The sequence below is a fragment of the Ornithodoros turicata genome, chromosome 3 (assembly GCF_037126465.1).
Source record: "Ornithodoros turicata isolate Travis chromosome 3, ASM3712646v1, whole genome shotgun sequence".
NCBI lineage: Eukaryota > Metazoa > Arthropoda > Arachnida > Ixodida > Argasidae > Ornithodoros > Ornithodoros turicata.
In genome coordinates, this window is record NC_088203.1 from 21,198,703 (window position 1) to 21,213,803 (window position 15,101).

The following is a 15,101-nucleotide window of genomic DNA, read 5'->3' on the forward strand; positions in this document are numbered from 1 at the left end:
TCGTGTTGGTTGGTTGAGCACGGTACGTTAACGACATAGCCCATTGCAGGATTCAACGGCCAGTACATCTCATTCAACATCCCATCATTACTTGCGGAAGAGTGGAGTGAATACATTCTTTTACATGGTTACCACAACTGGGATCATGACTGCCGATTCATGGTGCAGTGAACAGTTGCGACAGTGTGGGGAAGTCATGTACAAATTCGAAATGTGGCTAATAGCAATTAGAATTTCAAATTCATTAATACATAGAAGAAAAGAAAAAAAAAACAGTCACCTCGCACATCATCTTCAACTACTATAGGTGGCGATCCCGCTGGTCCTCTTGGGTCATCACCAAGCTCTGCAGTCATGCAACAATTATTGCGTGTGGAATATCAATCAATGAGCATCAGTAGTTCCCCATTCGTTACCTATCTCTAGCAATCTGATCCAGTGGTAACCCGTAATCTAATGATTAGTAACGATCCAGTAATCTGATCAGTGTCTTCGACTTATCACATCCTCTACGGAGCTTCATACATTACGGGTTGAGTCGGCCGATTTCACATCACCTCAGAAAGGGAGGTCCCATCAACCTCCTGGATTTCCATTATGTTTTATATGTAGAAGCTCGTCGTATATGATGATCAATCGCGCCAAAACGAATAATTTCTGCGAATAGATTTTCTGCAAAAAAGAAAAAAAATCGACAAAATCTGGCAAAGTATTTTCAGTTTTTTTTTAATTGTTGCACACGCATGTCTCCCGAGTTTTAAAGGATATTCTATCGATGTTTTTCGTTTTTTACGCAGCAGGTCAAGCAACAAAAACGGCGAACATTCTCCAGTGCGCAATCGCGTTCCAACTTCAACGTGTCACTTCTCTGACTGTTGATCTCGCTGTTTTTATCCCTTGCATAAATTCACCGAGATTTTAATGATCTGTCGTTTGGTGTATATCTCGAGCTCCTACTATCTGCAGGCACCTGCTAAAACAAGAAGTTTGGTCTCTGTCGGGAAACACTTATAATCAACTGATGATATAATAAATAGGATTTTGCGTGACCGTTTCTTGAAAAGACCTTTTAATTTTATTTAAACTTTGCCAGGACATAGCCCGATGTTAGGCCTTTAATTTGCCGAGAAGAAAAAAAAGATACACTGACAAACTGGCGACGAAGGCATCAAAACTGGGCCCTACCCCGCATGCGTGGTGAAACGGACATTGCGGCACTCTGTCGATGCCCTTGTCTTACGATAATGAAAATGGGCGACTCTGCGCGATCGAAAGTGACTTCTCTCTGCAGCGAGTGACCTCCGACGCCGCTGGCCTCTACTGGAGATATCCTCCCACTCTGGCGTTATTCTTGTTACGCAGATCACTGGATACTCACCGGAACTTCTTGGGAAAAGAACCAATATGATGACGGCCACTGTAGCTAGTACCGCGACGCCGGCTACTACAGAGACCGCACGGACAAGACACCTGCAGGAAAAACGGTAAACATATAAGAAATATTAGTGTTACGTACCTGCACCCGGAATCAACTCTTGATACTCATGTGTCATCTGACGAGTGGCGGTGCGAAAACTTTGATAGAATGGTGCTAAAAATACGCTACTTGCATACACGAAGGTACAAAAAGCAGTTTCATTACCGGTCTGGTGGTGCATTAGAAAACGGCGTACGCCTGGCGTTTCCCACTGTCAGGGGAAATAATCCTACCGGAAGTGTCGTATAGTGCCGTGTAAGCGATTTTTTGCCTGTATTTGTGCAATTTGCACCGTGTCGATCTCGTTTCGCACAACACTCGCAATCGCAATTTGCACTGTAGCATTCAAACGAGTAGACTCAATACATTTTTGGATTCATTGGTACTAACCGATCTCTTGCTGTAAGGAAAATATATGCAGTAGACCATTTAACACAGTCAGCTCGGTTGGCTTACCGTTCGCCGCGGTTCCAAAGCTTTCCATTTCGGTGACGACTGTAAAACGTGAACACGATATTACGACTACCCATTCACAACTACGGCTCTTACCAATGGGTGTCTTAGGCGGAGGGTTAACTGAAAGAAAAACATTCACACTGTAACTATTCACCTCTGTATATGGAAGGCAGCATACTCTTCAGCATCCATAAGACGCTATTACCATGACTCACTATGAATCGTAAAATCAGATTGAAATATCACAGGCGTTGAAAAACTCCAAACAACGGTGACGATCGAACCAAGTTCATTTTGATTACCCGTCAAGTGGGCCAACCACTACGCTACAGTGGCGCGACAGGGGGGAGTGGGGGGGGGGGCTCATTCAACGAACAGGACACATACATACACAACTATTCATACTTGCTATGACGCATTCCGCCAAGTCAGTGCTTACTTGCCAGTTGTTTTTCGCCAACATCAACGTCAGTATTTACTCGAGGGCCAAGGCATAGGCCATAATACAGATTTAACTTTCACTTTTCTTCTTTTTTTGCAATGATCTCAGACAGGCGTCTCTCCTCCTCGCGGCCGCGCCGCACCCTCTCCAGCGGGCAATTCCGAGCGTTGCTGGCATCGCGTAAAGATAGCAGCATCGCAACGTCGCTCATTGTACGATTGCGGACAGTGTTACGATAGGACGATCAGGCGATGCCAGTAACGTGATCACGCGCACCTGCAATACTTCCAAACAGAATCAATGCCCTCTTCCGGACCTCCAGTACCGGGCGCCTCCGGCGCTCGGCGGAGAGGTACCTCCGGGCGTCTACTTTTCGCCTCTGGGGGGACATGTGGGAAATTTGCGCTCACCTCGTATTCCTACCGTCCGGAAGGGTATCTTTATGCGCAACATTAGGAGGGCTCAGGGGGGCAGTTGCCCACACACCCCCACACGAAGATGTTTCACCTAAAGAGATAAAAAATCCCAACTGGCGAAATACTCGCCGGAGGATTTCGGCAATTATACCTTCTAGAAACTTTTGCCGCCATTTAGGAAGGCTTTGAACAATTTGTAATTGCGTGATATTTATTTTTCAATTGAATTTTGAAAATTGCCAGTCGAACCTCGCTTTTTTTTTAACGGAAGTGCTCCACGGATAACCACAGGCCCAACAAGAAATATGCACAGTATCGCAACAGGAATAGTCGAGAAAACTAGTGAAAAAAATGCACTTTAGCCCCACCTGGTTGACTTTCGCAAAGAAGCGTGTGGGACATGTGCGTCTAGAGGAGGAAGTGTCCCCGCCTCTTGTTTTACCTTTCTTTCCCCTGCTTTGACGTTGATGCTGTCTATTACCGTGTATCACAAGGAAGGCAAAAAAAAAAAAAATGAAGGCGGGGACACCTCCTGACACGTCATGAGAGAAACACACGCGGGGCTAAAGGTTAATTTTCACTAATTTATTTCGACTATTTCTGTTGCAATAGTGTGCATTGTTTTTTGGGTCTGTGGTTATCCGTGGAGGACTTCATAATTATGAAAAAAAAAAGAAATTAGGTTCGCTTGGCAATTTTCAAAGTTCAACAGAAAAAAATTAATTTCCCGAAATCGAAAATTGTCCGAAGCCTTCCTCAATGGTGACAAAAGTTTCCAGAAGGTAATTGCAGGAAGCCCCACAATCCTCCGCGGATGCCAATTAGAATTTTTGTCGCATTAGGTGAAACACCCTGTAGACGCTGGCTCTGTGAACCTCATTTCTGTTTTCCGTGCCGCGTCTGTGTAGCAAACATAAGTGTGACCTACACACAGACGTTAAAGAGCAATTTTTAAGCGCAGAGTTGCTGCCAGTATAGCAGGATTGACCTTCACTTCTCCTGCTCCATGAAAGCTTTTCCCGGCAAAGGAAAGGCGAATCGTATGGTCTAGATATCATGGAACGTCTTTCTCACGTAGCTTAAAGCGAAAGCGTGCTCCCTAACGCAACAGAACATTCTAGAAAGATGCGCGCGGCGCAAAGCAGCATGGGAACTTTGAGGGACACTACTCTGTCGACTGCTTCGGTTATCGTTTATCACGGCTGACGCTGCTGTTGTGCACACGGGGAATAATGTCCTTGCTGGGTGTGCATCCATGAGGAGTTTCTCATTCAGCTTCTCATCTCCTCATCCTGGCTGCAAGGAAATGCCCCCGTGTCGTCAGTGTCATCACACTGACATCAAACATACGTCTCTCTCCGATATGGATCTGGTGAATCATGGAGTGCATTACACGTGGAAACTCAATCCTACAAATTAATGCTTGGAGAGTGAACTACAATACACCCGTAACACACGCGTCTTGCATATGGCTTCAGTATTCCCCCACTTTGTACTTGGCGCCAGAATTCCCGTCGTGAAATGTGAGAGAGCTCACTCTGTGCGGCCGGGGTTTCATAGCCCAGTTGTTGACCTGCATAATCGACCTGCTGTTCGTAACCGGGGTACACGACCTGCTGTTCGTAACCAGGGTACACGGCCTGCTGTTCGTAACCAGGGTACACGGCCTGCTGTTCGTAGCCGTCATATCCTGCTTGCTGTCCGTATTCAGCTGCTGCCCATGATCCGCTGTCTATAGCAGGCTCTTCTTGGTAACCATCGTAACCGTAAGCCGGTGTCGCGGCTAGTTTCGACGCAAAAGAAAAACAAGCGTCATGATTATTTGGACAATAGTTGCATAAGAATGAGACTGCCAGAAGCTCACCTGCGGTGTAGCCTTGCTGCTCCGGGATATCTGCAAAGGAACGTTACGTTCATTAGTGTTAGCGCATATCTCATCCAGAATTGCACCGATGCTTTAGACAGGCCGCAAAATCACCCAGGGTCATTCCTGAAACGAAATGTCTGGGTGGTCTGTATGGATCCCAATGGAAAGGTGAAAAGGATTTCTGCACACACTGATCTACTACTCCTGCGTAAAGTCAGTCACATTTATTGCATTAGGAATGGAGGATGCCTGCTCGGAAAAGCACACTGTCCATAGAGTTGTTAGTACACTGAGGACGAACTTCTCAACAACATGCCGCCGTCAAACGATGTCGCTTTTATAGTGACGTTACAAATTGTGAATCACTTTGATTCCGCACATTTGTAAGAACGGAACTACTGTCACGGTGAATTTATTATTAATAGGAGCTGACTTTGACGGATAACTGCACAAGTCTACTATGGCCGAACTCAGCTATCAACACGGGCTCTCCGACGTCAGCTAAATAGGGCTTGCCCATCGCAGACAACGCAAATTTGTCGAAGGTGTTATGAGCGCCTTTCAGGGCAACAATTTGCCTTCTTGACGTTTGGGGTGCCCCTTACCACCTTCTCAACCACGTTCGTCGTCTTGAACGTGCTCGTCCATCGGCACGTGGACATGTTCTCTGATGTGTCTGCCTGCCTCACCGCTTCCCGCATTTACACACACACACACACCTCCATCCTCTAAGAGGTTCATCATTTCATCATTTTTTCTCCATTTTCTCTTCCTTGTGTCACGGGACATGGAGAAGTGCGTCACCACTTGAAATTATGCTTCAATGTTGATGATGAGGATTCATGTTTTATTGGCGCAGCGGTAACAACGACCATAATGCGCCAATGCAGTGATTAAAACCATTAACGATGTAAAATAGTATGATACAGTGACTGATTAAAAAGGATGTAAGGATTCGGTTAAAACTAACGCATAAAAGGAAGCTGTAAAGCTACAATGCAAGACCAATAGTTTGGACGAAGTTAAAAACACGTTCATATGCGATAAAAGCTCGATCCCCCAGTAAAAGGGATGGGTGGAGAGGTAAATGGTATTGTAAAACTCATGAAAAAGACCGTGCCGGTGAATTTCGTACGATGGACAAGGCTTCATCGTACGACATTTTACTGTTACTCACTCACTGCAGCGCGATGTTTTGCCTGTACATCCTATCAACATATCCTGCCCCTCCCCCCACAAAAACAAACAAACAAAAAAGACGTAGACGCCACGCGGCGCTGATTCTTACTCTGCAATTCATCCATTTCTCGTGTACCTGAAAACAGAGAACAAGCACTATGAAATCTCTCCACACAGCAAGTCATTCACGAAGTTCCTCAGCTGTATAACACATGCACGGAAACTTGTTAGTTTCAACAGTGGAATATAGGCGGGCAAGAGGGTTGACGAAATCCACACCACATGGCCTGAGCTACGGACACGAAACGAGAGGGAAAGCATACCAACACGACAAGGAGGCTTTCGTGTGTCGTTTTTCTCTGATGCCCGCATCTCTTGCTATCTTATACCCGAAACGCACTGTCGCACACGATCTGAGTCGCCCCGCAATCATGGTCGGCGCAATCCCGCTGGACACGCGGCGCTGTCTGCTCTTCACGTTCGTGATCCAGGTTTTCATTTGACGCCGACTGGTGAGAGCTTTGCACAATACCTGCTGAAGTTTCAAATTAAAAGAAAACATTGGTCCAGGATGGCTACTTGAAATATATTCACATTAATGCAAATGCTATTTCAGCTGTTTCAGCGTTTGTCCATGCTGTTTTCTTCGTTATGGGCCGCTGCCATCATCGCCATCTTGCCAGCGCGGAACCGGCAGTGCGAGAAGAGAGAAGACGAAGAAGTGAAAAAAGCCACTGCGCGTGTGCCAACCCTCCTTGAAGTGTCTCATCATGCTCGCGAAAGCCGGACAAGTGTCTGCGTTTTTTATCTCTGTCGCCAGGACTCTACGCTTTGTCTGCACCTGAGCACGATCGCAATCGCTGCCTATCACGATTGCGCGCGATGTAGATCCTGCGTCAGTGCGTTTTCGGTATTAGTGTCATGTTAAGTTCGACCAGCCCAAACCAATGAGAGCAATACTTGTCGGGTGTTCGCTCATCTCCTCATATGGGGAACGCAGTGCAGTCCTGCTTTCTTGTTTCGCACAATCTCTGCACTGTACACTGTTGGACACGAGATACTCGTGAAACTCTGGAGGTACGGTTAAAGGTACTGTAAAGCAGCACTGATCAAATGTCATTTAGTGTGGCTATTCGATAGTCCAAGCCACCAGGACAAAAACTGCGCAATTTTCATTCCAATCGACGGTGCAATTAATTAGAAAATTACAATTAAAGATTACGGGCAACACTGTACTAGGTATTCGAAATGATTCCGTAGTCCCGCCACATGCGGCGGCAACCACATGCATGCGTATAACACTGGGCCCGACATAACAAACCACCATAAAATCCATCCCTGCAATTCACACAACGATCCACATCTGAGGATAAACGGATAAGCGAACTGAAATGAAATGCTGAGCTGTTGAAAAAAATGTGTCAGACGTCCAAGATGGCAGACAGCGTCGGGACTTGTTTGTTCACAGAGGTTCACAGAGAGAGTTTGTTCGTTCCAATGAGGCCGCGAACAGAAGGAGCGCGCTGGCGCAGTGGAGAAGTATAGAGAGAGCCTCCATCGAACAGCGGCCAGCGCTGGGTAAGGCGGTGCATCACCACCGACGCACTATGGGAATCCCCATACATTTTTCAACTCCCGTAGCGCCGCGAAAATTTGGTTGATCTCCGTGCAACTGCTTTTAAATTGAAGAGGATGCTAAGATCTAGTGCCTGATCGAAGCAGATTTTGGGTTTTAGACTCAGAAATTTTTATATCGTCGTCGAGAGGTTTGGGAAAAGCTATGTATTTCGAGATTCCGCTCGCTTACAAAATAGAGTCACCCAAAATAAAAAATCTGGCTCGATCACGCACTAGAAAAACATATCAAGAACCAATACCAACAAAAAGATTTCATCTATGTTAAGCCGTTGACTCGGCACACGAGTTTTTGTCAGTTATGGTCATCCGAGGAGTACGCGGCTTCAGAATGGGCAGCGCAGTGCTGCCATCTCTCATTGAGTGTGTCGTCACAAGCAACAACAATTTGCCCGCTGGAAATGATATACAGCTGCACGTGGAAGACGACGAGGTCGACGTTGACAATGGACGCGTTAGGTTCGTGCTCCGGGAACATTCCCTCTTTCAGGGGATCACTTAACACCTCCAAAGTGACTTCCGGTGCACGTTCCCGGGTGCACCCTGCGCACCCCTTCTTCGGTGCTGGGGAGCCCGGGAACGCTGGGAAAGAGCGGGGCCAGTTCCGGAGCGTGACGCATGTTCCGGTGTACTGCCTTTCGAAATGGCGCAACCATTGGGCGCGTTAAGCAGGCTCCCGAGCGCCATAACCCGGGTTTTCAGGGGAACATACCCTTGGTGCCTCTACTTAATGGTGTTTGTGAGCCTACCCGGAAGCCGAGCGCCACAGCCGCTGAGCGCGTGCCGCCTATCGAGCTTTCTTTTGTCGTCTGCTTTTAAGTAAACATAGCAGTAGACCATAGGAGTCCTCTATAGTCCTATAACTATTTACCGCCGACATCCGATGATTCCAGAAACACAAAGAGCATGGGCGGTTGCAACGGTTGCGCCATTTCGAAAGGCAGTACACCGGAACATGCGTCACGCTCCGGAACTGGCCCCGCTCTTCCCCAGCGTTCCGTGGCTCCCCGGCTCCGCAGAAGGGGTGCGCAGGGTGCACCCGGGAACGTGCACCGGAAGTCACTTTGGAGGTGTTAAGTGATCCTCTGAAAGAGGGAATGTTCCCGGAGCACGAACCTAACGCGTCCATTGCAACACGTTGCAACCGCCCATGCTCTTTGTGTTTCCGGAATCATCGGATGTCGGCGGTAAATAGTTATAATATTATAGAGGACTGCTATGGTCTACTGCAATGTTTACCTAGAAGCAGACGACAGAAGAAAGCTCGATAGATGGCGCGCGCTCAGCGGCTCTGCGCTCGGCTTCCGGATAGCCCCACAATCACCATTAAGTGGAGACACCAAGGGTACGTTCCCCTGAAAATCCGGGATATGGCGCTCGGGAGCCTGCATAACGCGCCTCATGACGCGGGAGCACGAGCACGGGCAGCGTAGCCCAGCCCCAAATTTTGTTTGTCTGTTCAACGAGGCTCATTTTCTCGGGGGAACAGTAGATGAAACTTATTTGTCATGGAATTCCCAGTCGCAGCCACAGAAATGTGGAAGGATCATGCTTGTAAAAAAAAAATAGTGGCGCTGGATAGGTTATACAGTGAAATCTTTTCTTTTACACTGGATGCCGGAAACCTGGCAGCGCTTTTAGCACTCATCCAGTAGGATGTCAACGGGAAGGGGTGTCTGTTGTTTCATGGGACACCTTTACAATAGTTATTTGAACCGCACTGGGTATCTCCTCGTCTCATGACGTGGCTAGGAGCGCGGATCAAGTGTGGTCCCCTAGACTCTCACATTTGGAATTTCGGGCGGCGGATGGAGCTGGTTGGGGCAGATTTCAGACACGTCCATAGCGTTTAGTGTACAATAGGGTACAGCGGACATTTTGATGGGCAAGTGTGCAGATATGCTTCGGCTGAAAAAAGTTATTCAGGATCGAAGTTGAATCAGAATGGAAGCTGAAATGGAATCGGAGCATTTCGGACCCAGGTCGAAGTACGGTAAATAAATGGATAGAAATGTTGGCTCCCTCAGATTGGGAAATGAATCTCAGCGTTACGACGTCATGAGCGAGCACTGGAACGGCAGAAGCGTCAAAAACCGGCGGTACAGCAAACCCATAGTGCAGTCTTCCTCACACAGTTACACAATGAGGGCGTCAGGACGGACACTGATGAACGTGAGCATATGATGCCAGTAATACCTTAGTGGTACCTCAGAAAGTTATACATGTGTAGTTGCTCGCACGATGAAGCAAAGATTACAACACCTGCATGTACCAATGGCTACAAGACAACCCCTCAGGAGCCAACCTCCTCCTCCTTCCCTGGCCGCCACCCAGTCACCACCTGAACCACGGCTCCTCTAAGCGCGGAAGGCGACACCGCCGCTGAGCCCAGGAGCACACAACCGCGCCCACCTTCGCGAAAGAAGTTCCCCCTGCCCTGGACAACGTGACCATTGCCATGGCAGCTGCCCTTGCCTCTACAAGACCCGTTCCTCCTGTCTGTTTTCCTTCGGCCAGCTTCCCACACCTCTTTCACCAGCGTGTGAAACGTGAAACATACCGCCGACTTGGCTGAGAGACCTCACCGTTTTTCTGTTACACCTCCTACCTTCAGATCTACGTCATGTTGTCAAGCCATTGCTGAACCAACTGAGCATTGTTTCTACTCTCTCCTTACCGGCTGTTTCGGCGTGTCAGCGGCTCGTGTTGCGCTCAATAATGAGTACTATGTCCTCGAGCGTAACCTCCCAGAGTGCCGCGTCCGCACCAACAAGCGTGGTACTCTTCAGTGCCAACTCACGGACTCCGTTGTCTCATTATCTGCGCTATGACCAGGAACACCTTCGTCACTCGTCCTGCATTACAGTCCTTCATGTTACTCCATCCAGCAGTGTGGCAGCGTTCCGAAAGTCTTCCCCCGCTACCGCGCCGTCCGCCAAACACGCGACCACACTCCGAGGTGGGCTGGTCTCAGCTTGTCGAGTTGAAGTACCGAGGACATCGATGTGAAGGGACACGATTATACCGAGGCTGGGCTTTCATACACATGCCATTTTCTTGTGCACGCTATGAAACCATTAGTTTTTCCAGGGGATCTTTGCTGCGTTATGGATACATGAAAACACATGTGAAATTGTTTGTGCAATTTGACGTCGCTTTGACAGCAGCAACGTGCGTATTTCAGATGACTGAATATTTTGGGCTTTAGCTACATGCCAATATTTTGGGTTTTAGTTACATGTCAATATTGTGGGATTTAGTTACACGTCAGTATTGTGGACTTTAGGTACATGTCAGTATTGTGGGCTTTAGTTACATGTCAACATTTTGGCCTTCAGTTACATGTCAATATATTGGATTTTAGTTGCATGTCAATGTTGTGGGATTTAGTTACATGTCAATATTGTGGGATTTAGTTACATGTCAGTATTATGGGCTTTAGTCACATGTCAACGTTTTGGCCTTTAGTTACATGTCAATATTGTGGGCTTTAGTTACGTCTGTCTTCACTAATGCATCTGTTCAGTAGCTTCAAGGCGCTCCGACTCTATCACCCATTCAGTTGTGCACTTGCACAGACATGGAAGTCATTTCTGAACGCAGAAAAGGACTGCGCAGTGAATTAACACTGCAGTGCAAAATATGCACACTAGAGGGTGTGGCTGACACTGAGGTTCCACCAAGCATCGGACAAGATCATATGGACGTGAACACCGCTGTAGTTTGGTAGTCCTCTGTACTGGAGCGCGATATTGAGCCCATGCTCAGTTCTGTGCCGCGCTGAACATGCCGTGTATAGTGACCGGAACATTCGCGAAATATCAGGACCAAGTGGCGGACGGTAGCAAGCGTACAGGACAGAGTCACGTGCCGGAACTGAGGAAGTGCGGTCTGTGGAAGTGCGCGCATGTCTACTGCTACCAGATCCACGGCCACCTCCACGTATAACCAACCGGCAGTACTGCCTCTTCGTTGTAGGTACTAGACGACGCCTTTCGGAACGAGAAAAGGGTGGTGTACCTTGCGCGAATTTATAACGGCTACATCCTGCCATAGCTTGTTGACCCTCGCTATCCACGAAGCATGTGAATTAGAGTTCCCGATTACAGAAGGAAGTACACTAAGCCAGAATAATTGTAATCAGTGTGCTGGCTGCCTTTTGCTAACCGAGACAAGGTCATGTGATGACGGCAACCTCGGCGAGGACGAGAAAGGCGGCTAGAGTGGATTTCTGGAAGTTCCTGCGCGGATAGGCAAGATGGCACTCACAGTGACAATTTGTTATGAAATGCCCTCACTCCGAGATCCACGAGCCGAAGGTCACTTCCACACGAATGGGACATCAGAGACCCAGTTCACGGCATGCTGACCTGTACTTGGGTGAAGTCTGGGGCCGTTGTTAGTGACGACCAGGAGGAGCACAACAGCCCCGAATTATATCTTCGACCGAACTAGAAACCTCCATTCGCAAGCAGCTGTATGGTCCACGCACACACATCTTCCTCCTCTACCCTGCTTTTCTTCCATTTTCTTCTTCTCTTTTGCCTTTGGGTGCATGGGTGAGCACGAGCGGTCATATGTTTGCACAAGATTTCGCTTGACCCGTCGCGCGCCAAGAGAAAACAAAAATAACACAAAAAGAAGACGTTACATCAGCGGTACTGCATTTCCAAGAAGCGCCAAAATGTTGTGAAGCGGTGACTGCGCGAACCATTTCGCTCGCTGCGCAATCCCTCGACTGTAGACGAAGTGCCGGCTATGATGCGTCGCCTTAACAGGGGTTGCAGAATGCATAGGTATACAGGGAAACTAATAATATGGTTACTAAAATAACGAAGTTCCGATGTAATAATCTGTAATAGCAATTTTCAGTGTTGCCCGCTGTACAGGGGGTTGTTTGACACCAGGCGTCGCACCGCTCCACTACGCTGCATTTTTCATGGCAAATTAAAAATATTTATCGTGCGTTGTCGGTCGTATGATTCCGCTTATGGTATTTAGAAGCAACAAAGTCTCTAGTCATATCACCGGCATATCATGCTTGTCTACTGCTTTACAGTACCTTTAAGGCACGGTTAGCTAAAATCGCCTGTGAATAGATCGCCGTCCATATTGCATTTGAATGTGGACCATGTGTTTATAACTCGACAGAAATAGTCTTGCAACACCTCAATATTTGAGATATGATAAACCACGGAGTGCTGATTTTAGACAACCATGTCCCCTACAGTACGTGCCACAGGTATCTAATGCTACACTTCCTTGACGTGTGTAGAGACAACAAAGATTGCACAAAAACGTTTATCCGAATGCCCGGTGGCAATCTACTTCGGATATACGCGATTTTAGTCATATTTCTGCCATACCTTCGATAAAGTATTCCAACCGATCTTCGCCGAGATGTACGATAGGGTATAGGACTAAACTATAAGGCAACGACACTTCTACCACCGGCATTTGCACGGAGGTGCGGCAATATTCGGCAATCCGCAATGCCGGTATAGATCAAGTTTCCCTAGGTTCCTTTAGTGAGGTTAGTTTAGGCTAGGTTTGTGCAGCTAAGCTATAATCTGGACCTCGTGATTCACGAGTTAAATGCGGTCGATGTTCATTACTGTGAAGTAAGACCAGAGACAAGGAGTTCAGACAAGTTCTCGTTACACGTGTAACGCGGTGCAACGTGGTGTTACAAGAATTTGTCTGAACTCTGTCTCGGGTCTTACCTCAGAGTCATTCACCACCAGTTTTTCAGCTCATTTCGCTTCTGTCGGCCCGTGTTTCAGTACTGCAACAGAACAAGCTCTTCATAAAAAGATCACGACCAGAACAAAATCAAGCTTCAGCAGCAGAATGCGTGTTCAATAATACAGCCCACCTTTGGACACCACAACGTTCGGTGTCCCACCGATATTTTACCTTCACTTTCATAGCTATATTCGGTTCCTATTTTCGGAGTTTTGTAATGGTCTTCTTGAAATCGATGGAAACGCTCACCTCCACTTTCAGTTAACAAATCAAGCAAGAACGGTGTCACATACCAGATATAGCAGCGTTTGGGGTACCCTTAGAATTTGCCTCGCAATCAATCTGAGCCCGTGCACTGGATATGAAGTCACGCGCACCAATCTTTTTCCTCTTCTGCTTCGTACAAGCAAAACCCGAAGAAGGAAGAAGAAGAATTTATTGTCAGCAGTTCTCAAGAGAAACACCAATATCTGGCTCACGGCCATCACTTGCTTGGACAAAGAAGAAGAAGAAACGCCACGGTATACGTTGCCTACGTTGCCGTTCGTACACGGTCGTGGTACAAAACTATATAGGGACTGTGCGACAAACTAGTGGCGCCGTGCCAGTACACTGGCACGCATACCGCTGTTCTCCATTACCGGAAACAGAAACGGAAGCGAAAACTATCATCCGGTATTGAATTCGGGTAATGGCAATTACTGTTGTGCGATGACATTTCAGTGACTTTTCAGTTTATTTTTGTGTTTTGATGACTGGATTCCCTGGAATGCTCTAAATACTGCACGACAGCACGAAAACAGAGCGCAATATTGGCTATCTAGGGTGCATCACTCGCTTACCTACTTGTGACATCACCTACCTACATGACATCAAGATATGACACTTACACAACATAAACTTTACGCACTCTACTCCACCATAGCACGAGTATGACAGCATATGATTATTTTGTGCTTTCTTCATTTCACCGTGGCTATGGCAGTATTGTTTACTACTGAGAGCGTGCGCCTATGAATGCAACATTGGATGAAGGTTACGCCCATCGTGGGTCGCTGGACGCAGAGTGACTGAAGACTGAATACACGTTCCTACAATTCTTTTAGCTTTACAAGATGTGCGCAACCCAACGACGTAAAATTACTTGTGTAGTGTGTACGCGTGACACCGAAGGAGCACTTGGGCAAGACAGGGACCTAACAGAGCCGGACGGGCTGTCCTCCCGCAGATCTACAGCCGTTCCATTACCGGAAACAGTAACGGAAACGAAATTAGAAGCTGGCATCAGAAACGGACAACGGAAACGAAAATATAGCAGTAACGAAGATGGAATCGGTAACGAAAATATGTTCGTTATCCTTCCCTGGTTAAAATAAAGCAAATGAATACGTAAGTAAATTGCTTTCTTTTAATACTGTGTTCTACTTGTGTTCTCGCGCTGTTGCCCTATATTTAAATTATTTTACAGTTTACTAATTGCCAGCTCCCGTGGCATGGTGGTTAAGGCGACCGCTTAATTTCCATGTCGAGACTGGAAGATGAAGCAGGTTCGAATCCCCGAACCGGCTGTGCTGTCTGGAGTTTTCCCTGCGTTTTGCGGCAGACTTTCCAGACCCCTTCAAGTCGACCCAAGACGCACACTAACCCCCTTGTCTCCCACTCTTCTCTTCTGTCCTCTCTCCATCTGTCCACGTTTGTACTTTCCAGACGAATGTCGGCAAAATTCCCCTTCAAGTCAATTTTTATTTTTTATTTTAATTCCATGTTAGCGCCGTGAATGCAGTTGTGGGTATGAGCGGCGTACAGACGCGGACAGATGGAGAGAGGACAGAGGAAGAAGTGGGGACAGGGGTAACTGTGCAAACATTCGTCTGGAACGTCTTC

The 15,101-nt window shown here is 47.3% G+C and overlaps 2 protein-coding genes across 2 annotated transcripts in view; one reads left to right on the forward strand and one right to left on the reverse strand.

Moving 5' to 3' along the window:
• Positions 1–13,597, reverse strand: part of LOC135390016 (uncharacterized) — a 44,051-nt gene extending 30,454 nt beyond the window's left edge. The window contains exons 1-9 of the mRNA XM_064620041.1: positions 13,511–13,597; positions 5,947–5,973; positions 4,656–4,685; positions 4,329–4,574; positions 2,027–2,053; positions 1,934–1,972; positions 1,868–1,877; positions 1,379–1,470; positions 281–346 (exon numbers count right to left, since the gene is read on the reverse strand). Coding sequence (XP_064476111.1) covers positions 281–346; positions 1,379–1,470; positions 1,868–1,877; positions 1,934–1,972; positions 2,027–2,053; positions 4,329–4,574; positions 4,656–4,685; positions 5,947–5,962 — 526 coding nt within the window. The 5' untranslated portion in view covers positions 5,963–5,973; positions 13,511–13,597. The remainder of the gene's footprint in view (positions 1–280; positions 347–1,378; positions 1,471–1,867; positions 1,878–1,933; positions 1,973–2,026; positions 2,054–4,328; positions 4,575–4,655; positions 4,686–5,946; positions 5,974–13,510) is intronic.
• The window catches only part of LOC135388272 (uncharacterized), a 363,678-nt gene that overhangs the window by 134,079 nt on the left and 214,498 nt on the right, over positions 1–15,101 (forward strand). The gene's annotated exons all lie outside the window — the stretch shown is intronic.